This window comes from Cottoperca gobio, unplaced genomic scaffold (genome assembly GCF_900634415.1).
Source record: "Cottoperca gobio unplaced genomic scaffold, fCotGob3.1 fCotGob3_508arrow_ctg1, whole genome shotgun sequence".
Classification (NCBI taxonomy): domain Eukaryota; kingdom Metazoa; phylum Chordata; class Actinopteri; order Perciformes; family Bovichtidae; genus Cottoperca; species Cottoperca gobio.
Window position 1 is genome coordinate 33,100 of NW_021167043.1, and position 8,265 is coordinate 41,364.

General features: G+C 37.9%; 1 protein-coding gene across 1 annotated transcript; it reads right to left on the minus strand.

Annotated features, from left to right (window-relative positions):
- Nucleotides 1-4,927: 4,927 nt before the first annotated feature.
- Nucleotides 4,928-8,260, minus strand: LOC115006136 (phospholipid phosphatase-related protein type 3-like; the record flags this gene model as incomplete). The annotated part of the gene is made up of 1 exon (XM_029428207.1): nucleotides 4,928-8,260. A coding segment is annotated over one exon (1,206 nt), but the record flags the coding sequence as incomplete, so codon positions are not given.
- Between the last annotated feature and the right edge of the window lie 5 nt (nucleotides 8,261-8,265).

Below are 8,265 nucleotides of genomic sequence, written 5' to 3' on the forward strand. Positions count from 1 at the left end.
TGTAGACGATGTACTAAATTGTACACGAGATATTAACTTGTACACAAGATACTAACTTATACACGAGATACGAACTTTTACACGAGATACTAACCTATACACAAGATACTAACTTATACACGAGATACTAACTTGTACACAAGATACTAACTTATACATGAGATACTAACTTATTTACGAGATACTAACTTGTACACAAGATACTAACTTGTACACGAGATATTAACTTGTACATGAGATTCTAACTTGTACACGAAATACTAACTTGTACACAAGATAACATTAACTTGATAACACTAACTTGTACACGAGATACTAACTTGTACACAAGATATTAACTTGTACACGATGTACTAAATTGTACACGAGATACTAACTTCTATACGAGATACTAAATTGTACACAAGATACTAACTTGTACACGAGATACTAACTTGTACACGAGATTCTAAATTGTACACGAGATACTAACTTGTACACAAGATACTAACTTATATACGAGATACTAACTTGTATACGAGATACTAACTTATTTACGAGAGACTAACTTGTACACGAGATATACAACGCTAACTTGTACACAAGATAACACTAACTTGATAACACGGAGTTGTAAACAAGATACTAACTTGTACACGAAATACTAACTTGTACATGAGATACTAACTTGTACACAAGATAACACTAACCTGATAACACTAACTTGTACACAAGATACTAACTTGTACACGAGATACTAACTTATTTACGAGATACTAACTTGTATACGAGATATACAACACTAACTTGTACACAAGATAACACTAACTTGATAAAACTAACTTGTACACAAGATATTAACTTGTACACGAGATACTAACTTGTAGACAAGATACTAACTTGTACACAAAATACTAACTTGTACATGAGATACTAACTTTTACACGAGATACTAACTTGTATAGGAGATACTAACTTATATACGAGATATTAACTTATACACGAGATACTAACTTATTTACGAAATACTAACTTGTACATGATATACTAACTTTTACACAAGATACTAACTTGTACACAAGATACTAACTTATACATAAGATACTAACTTATTTACGAGATACTAACTTGTACACGAGATATACAACACAAACTTGTACACAAGATAACACTAACTTGATAACACAGACTTGTAAACAAGATACTAACTTGTACACGAAATACTAACTTGTACATGAGATACTAACGTGTACACAAGATACTAACTTGTACACACAAGATACTTACTTGTACACGAGATACTAACTTGTACACAAGATACTAACTTGTACACAAGATACTTACGTGTACACGAGATACTAACTTGTACACAAGATATTAACTTGTACACGAGATATTAACTTGTACACGAGATATTAATTTGTACACAAGATACTAAAATGTATACGAGATACTAACTTATATAAGAGATATTAACTTGTACACGACATACTAACTTGTACATGAGATACTAACTTGTACACGAGATACTAACTTGTTTACGAGATACTAACTTGTACACGAGATACTAACTTATATACGAGATACTAACTTATATACGAGATATTAACTTGTACACAAGATACTAACTTGTACACGAGATACTAACTTGTACATGAGAAACTAAATTGTACATGAGATACTAACTTATATACGAGATACTAAATTGTACACGAGATACTAACTTGTACACGAGATATTAACTTGTACACGAAATACTAACTTGTACATGAGATACTAACTTATATACGAGATATTAACTTATACACGAGATACTAACTTATTTACGAAATACTAACTTGTACATGATATACTAACTTTTACACAAGATACTAACTTGTACACAAGATACTAACTTATACATAAGATACTAACTTATTTACGAGATACTAACTTGTACACGAGATATACAACACAAACTTGTACACAAGATAACACTAACTTGATAACACAGACTTGTAAACAAGATACTAACTTGTACACGAAATACTAACTTGTACATGAGATACTAACGTGTACACAAGATACTAACTTGTACACACAAGATATTAACTTGTACACGACATACTAACTTGTACATGAGATACTAACTTGTACACGAGATACTAACTTGTTTACGAGATACTAACTTGTACACGAGATACTAACTTATATACGAGATACTAACTTATATACGAGATATTAACTTGTACACAAGATACTAACTTGTACACGAGATACTAACTTGTACATGAGAAACTAAATTGTACATGAGATACTAACTTATATACGAGATACTAAATTGTACACGAGATACTAACTTGTACACGAGATATTAACTTGTACACGAAATACTAACTTGTACATGAGATACTAACTTTTACACGAGATACTAACTTGTATAGGAGATACTAACTTATATACGAGAAATTAACTTATACACGAGATACCAACTTATTTACGAAATACTAACTTGTACATGATATACTAACTTTTACACGAGATACTAACTTTTACACAAGATACTAACTTGTACACAAGATACTAACTTATACATGAGATACTAACTTTTTTACGAGATACTAACTTGTACACAAGATAACACTAACTTGATAACACGGACTTGTAAACAAGATACTAACTTGTACACAAAATATTAACTTGTACATGAGATACTAACGTGTACACAAGATACTAACTTGTACACACAAGATACTTACTTGTACACGAGATACTAACGTGTACACAAGATACTAACTTGTACACACAAGATACTTACTTGTACACGAGATACTAACTTGTACACAAGATACTAACGTGTACACAAGATACTAACTTGTACACACAAGATACTTACTTGTACACACAAGATACTTACTTGTACACGAGATACTAACTTGTACACAAGATACTAACTTGTACACAAGATACTTACGTGTACACGAGATACTAACTTGTACACAAGATATTAACTTGTACACAAGATATTAACTTGTACACGAGATATTAATTTGTACACAAGATACTAACTTGTACACGAGATACTAACTTGTACATGAGAAACTAAATTGTACATGAGATACTAACTTATATACGAGATACTAACTTATATACGAGATATTAACTTGTACACAAGATACTAACTTGTACATGAGAAACTAAATTGTACATGAGATACTAACTTATATACGAGATACTAAATTGTACACGAGATACTAACTTATTTACAAGATACTAACTTGTACACGAGATACTAACTTATACACGAGATACTAACTTATATACGAGATACTAACTTATATACGAGATACTAACTTATTTACGAGATACTAACTTATATACGAGATACTAACTTATATACGAGATACTAACTTATATACGAGATACTAACTGATATACGAGATACTAACTTATTTACGAGATACTAACTTATATACGAGATACTAACTTATATACGAGATACTAACTTATACACGAGATACTAACTTATATACGAGATACTAACTTATATACGAGATACTAACTTATATACGAGATACTAACTTATTTACAAGATACTAACTTATATACGAGATACTAACTTAATTACGAGATACTAACTTATATACGAGATATCAACTTGTACACAAGATACTAACTTGTACATGAGAAACTAAATTGTACATGAGATACTAACTTATATACGAGATACTAAATTGTACACGAGATACTAACTTATTTACAAGATACTAACTTGTACACGAGATACTAACTTATTTACGAGATACTAACTTATATACGAGATACTAATTTAATTACGAGATACTAACTTATATACGAGATAGTAACTTAATTACGAGATACTAACTTATATACGAGATAGTAACTTATACACGAGATACTAACTTATTTACAAGATACTAAAATGTACAAAAGATACTAAATTGTACACGAGATACTAAATTGTACATGAGATATTAACTTGTACACAAGATACTAACTTGTACACGAGATTCTAAATTGTACACGAGATACTAACTTGTACACAAGATATTAACTTATACACGAGATACTAACTTGTACACGAGATTCTAAATTGTACACAAGATACTAACTTATATACGAGATACTAACTTGTACACAAGATAACATTAACTTGATAACACTAACTTGTACACAAGATACTAACTTGTACACAAGATACTAACTTGTACACAAGATATTAACTTGTACACGATGTACTAAATTGTACACGAAATACTAACTTCTATACGAGATACTAAATTGTACACGAGATACTAACTTGTACACGAGATACTAACTTGTACACGAGATACTAACTTGTACACGAGATTCTAAATTGTACACGAGATACTAACTTGTACACAAGATACTAACTTATATACGAGATACTAACTTATTTACGAGATACTAACTTGTATACGAGATACTAACTTGTACACGAGATATACAACACAAACTTGTACACAAGATAACACTAACCTGATAACACTAACTTGTACACAAGATACTAACTTGTACACGAGATATTAACTTGTACACGAGATATTAACTTGTACACGAGATACTAACTTATACACGAGATACTAACTTGTACACGAGATACTAACTTATACACGAGATACTAACTTGTACACAAGATACTAACTTATACATGAGATACTAACTTGTACACGAGATACTAACTTATACATGAGATACTAACTTATACACGAGATACTAACTTGTACACGAGATACTAACTTATACACGAGATACTAACTTATACACGAGATACTAACTTGTACACAAGATACTAACTTATACACGAGATACTAACTTGTACCTGCTGAAAGTAAACAGGTTTAGTTGTTCAGTGTATTATTTATTAGTTCATAGAATGCAGTAAAAACTAAATGATTCCTTTTGAAATATGAAGAAACTGATGAAATATCGTCTGATCAAGAAAAACCTTTATTGGGACTTTGATCATAAGGACCAGCGAGCATGCATCCACCCTTCAGTCTGACAGAGAAAACGTTTTTATAGCAGCAGTTTTTACTTTTTACCATTTCCAGTCACAAAACGTACAGATTCAAGATAAATGAAGCTTCATGTTTTTACATTCAGATGGAAATGTATCAGTTCTCAGGGTATTAAAACCTCTTTATCTCAGAGAGGAACAGTCGGACATGCAACAACACACGGACACATTAACACACAGACCCGGTCAATATTCATATAAACTCCTGAAGCCTTGTTTTTATTCTGTTGCGTGTCTGTGTTTGACTTTTAAAAAGGAGAAAATAATCCGTTTAGTTTACTACGACAGAATTATAAATACTCTGTAATATCACAACTTTTGTTTTCAAAATATTACACTTTTATTTTGAACTTCCTATTTTTTTCCTAACAGTGGCCTCAAACTCAATGATTCTTGAAAAAATATTTTCCTCACATTTCACCCTATTTTCTTTACTAATTATGAAATTAAAAAAAAGACAAAGATTTGTATGTTTGTAAATATTTCTATTATCAGAAGTTTTAAGTAAACTTGACTGAGTCTTTCATGTCGCTGTGGTTTGTCTTTAAATTCACATCTTTATAAATATTTAATCTCTTGTGGTTCATAAATACACACGTTCAGATTCACACAAAACCCTCTGAACCAATCAGCACACACACAAACATGCTGAGAATCACTATAGCAACCGCGCCATGACAACAGGAGCCGGTAACGTCCAATCAGAGTCTTTTAAATCCTCTTCGTGCCTTTAATGCCGTTACCATGGAAACAGCTTCTTGCTCAGGCTCAACACTGAGCGGCATCTCGCCGCGCTCAGGAACACGGGGGGGGTGATCAGGTAACCTCAGGATCACTGGGGGGGGGGGGGGGTCAGGTAACCTCAGGATCACTGGGGGGGGCAGGTAACCTCAGGATCACTGGGTGGGTCTGGAGGGTTCACAGAGGTTTTCAGAAATACAACAAACAGGAAGTGAAGCTCTGAGGGCGTCTGCATCTTTAACTGCTGCTGAACTAACAATGTCTGCTGCTCCTGTGATGTTTAAATTATCAGAGCTGCAGGCACGTATTTTTGTAGTCCGACCCTGAAGGTAGCATTGCTTTGGGATTTTTTCATTGGCTTTTAGATTATTGCAGAAAATAAGTTTTGTGGTAAACAAACGTTTATGATGCTTACACATTTAGTTCAGCAGGATAAGCTTCACATTCTAACATTTTATTATTTTATTTACATATTATTTTAAAGCGAAATGCGATCTCCAGAAGTAAGAAGCTAACGTTAGGCTATAAAGGAACTACAGCACGGTCACATGACCACCACCGCTCAGATAAAGGCGGCTAACGGTCGGCGTGAGGACGTTTAGTTTCATTTAGACACTTGTTCTCAACCAACGTTCTTAGGATGCGTAGAAACTTCAGGAATTCACCAGCAACGTATTTTATATCATAGAACAAAACGTTAAATGCTATTTAGCTTGTTTTAACCACAGACCTTATTTCAGACATTTAACCAAAAACCAACTGACTTCCAGACAAGGGAACAGGAAGTACTACAATAATACTATTAATAATAAGACTCATAACGCTGACCCATGTCAGGGTTTAAGACTCATAACACTGACTCATGTCAGGCAGCTGCAGAACTGTCTGTGCGTGTTGCTGTAATATTTTTATTGAGTGTTGTTACGGGCAGAGATCTGTAGCTCGGCCTCCATCACTTCTCTGTGAATTCTCTTTAGTTTCATACGGCAGTTTGTTTAATGACCGGAGACTATTTACACGTTTTTTTATGTACAAGTATAAAAGAAACGCCCTCTGCGTACATTCTTTAAACAACTAGTCGGATAAACACTGGCAGCCATTCATTCTGATGGAGGGTAACAGAGTAGCGCCCCCTGTTAGATGAACTGAACCTGTAATGTGGAGAGAAATCCTCAGAGTTGAGCCGGCGAGCGTGGAAACTTTCTTCACATGAAGCCTCAGAGATGCAGAGCAGCGTGGCTGCTGTTAGCGTCCAGTGTCAGAGTAAGGCTTTTGTTTTGAAAGGGTAAGAGACTAATCCTTGAACCTGCGTCCCTGAAGACTCTTATAATAGTTCTCCTGCTCCGTCTGGTTTCGGATCTCTCGATCGAGCAGAACCAGCGCCGTCTTGCGTCTCATGGCCATCTCCCTGCGCTGAGCTTCCGCCACCATCTCCGCCTGCAGGTCAGCACCCGGCGAGGCGGAGCGGTGCGGTCGAAAGCTGCTGCCCCGGGCGGCGGAGTCTCCCCGGGTCAGGCTGTTGAGGTCATAGGTGTCTCGCGGGTCGGCCCCGTTGGTCGCTCCCCCCCACTCCCACGGGTTACCATTACCTGCGAGGGGAGGGGCTTGAAGAGAGGGTGGGGCTTGGACGACAGGATGGTGAGGTGCATGGGCGTCCACCGTGATGATACCTGACCCCTCCCGCTGCTGCTCGGAGGGGGGGCGGTAGTGTGGTGAGTCGGTGTTGGAGGAGGTGCCGGAGCAGGTGGAGGTGGTCTCCGAGGATTTCTCCCCCGAGGAGGAGGAGGGGAGAAGCCCCTGCTGCTTCGACATGGCGATGACCTGCATGAGGCGTGGCTGGTTGGTGGTGCCACGGCCCGACGCCTCTCCGCTCGTCTTCTCTCGGATGGCAAGCCACTTGGCCCGGGTCAGCGCGCTTTTTGGGGACACCTGTGGCGGTCCTGCTTCAGGGATCTGCGGCGGTCGGGGAGTCGCCACGGCTTTGGCACCACCTGTGGGCGGAGTGGGGCTATGACTCGAGGATGCCCTCCCAGAATGCACTGAGGACTGGTAAACAGGGCCCTGAGCAGGCCCCTCGTCGGTCCCCACAGAGCCTGCCTCGGAGCCGTCCTCGCTGGCGTCGTGCTCCGCCTCGCCCCGCACGCTCAGGCCTCTCATCTCCATTGACTTCTGCTTCCACTCTGACACCAGCTGCTGCGAGCGCATCGGGTCAATGGGGACCTGCACTGCCTTTAGGCGCCGTTGCACTGGCTGCACCGGCTGCACCAAGTCCTCCAGCCCCGCCCCCAGTACCCCATCAACATTCATGCTGGCCCGTGGAAGCGTGTTGCTGAAGGTCAGCATGGTCTCCTTCCCCATCGGGCTGCGAGGAGCGAGCAGCTCCACATCCACGCTCGCCCTCTTCAGGCTGCCCATGGACGCCTGTTCCCTCTGCAGCGGCCCCAGGCCCTCCAACCGGTCCATGGGGGCCGGGGCTGCCGCAATCTCATCGTGACTCTCCGAGG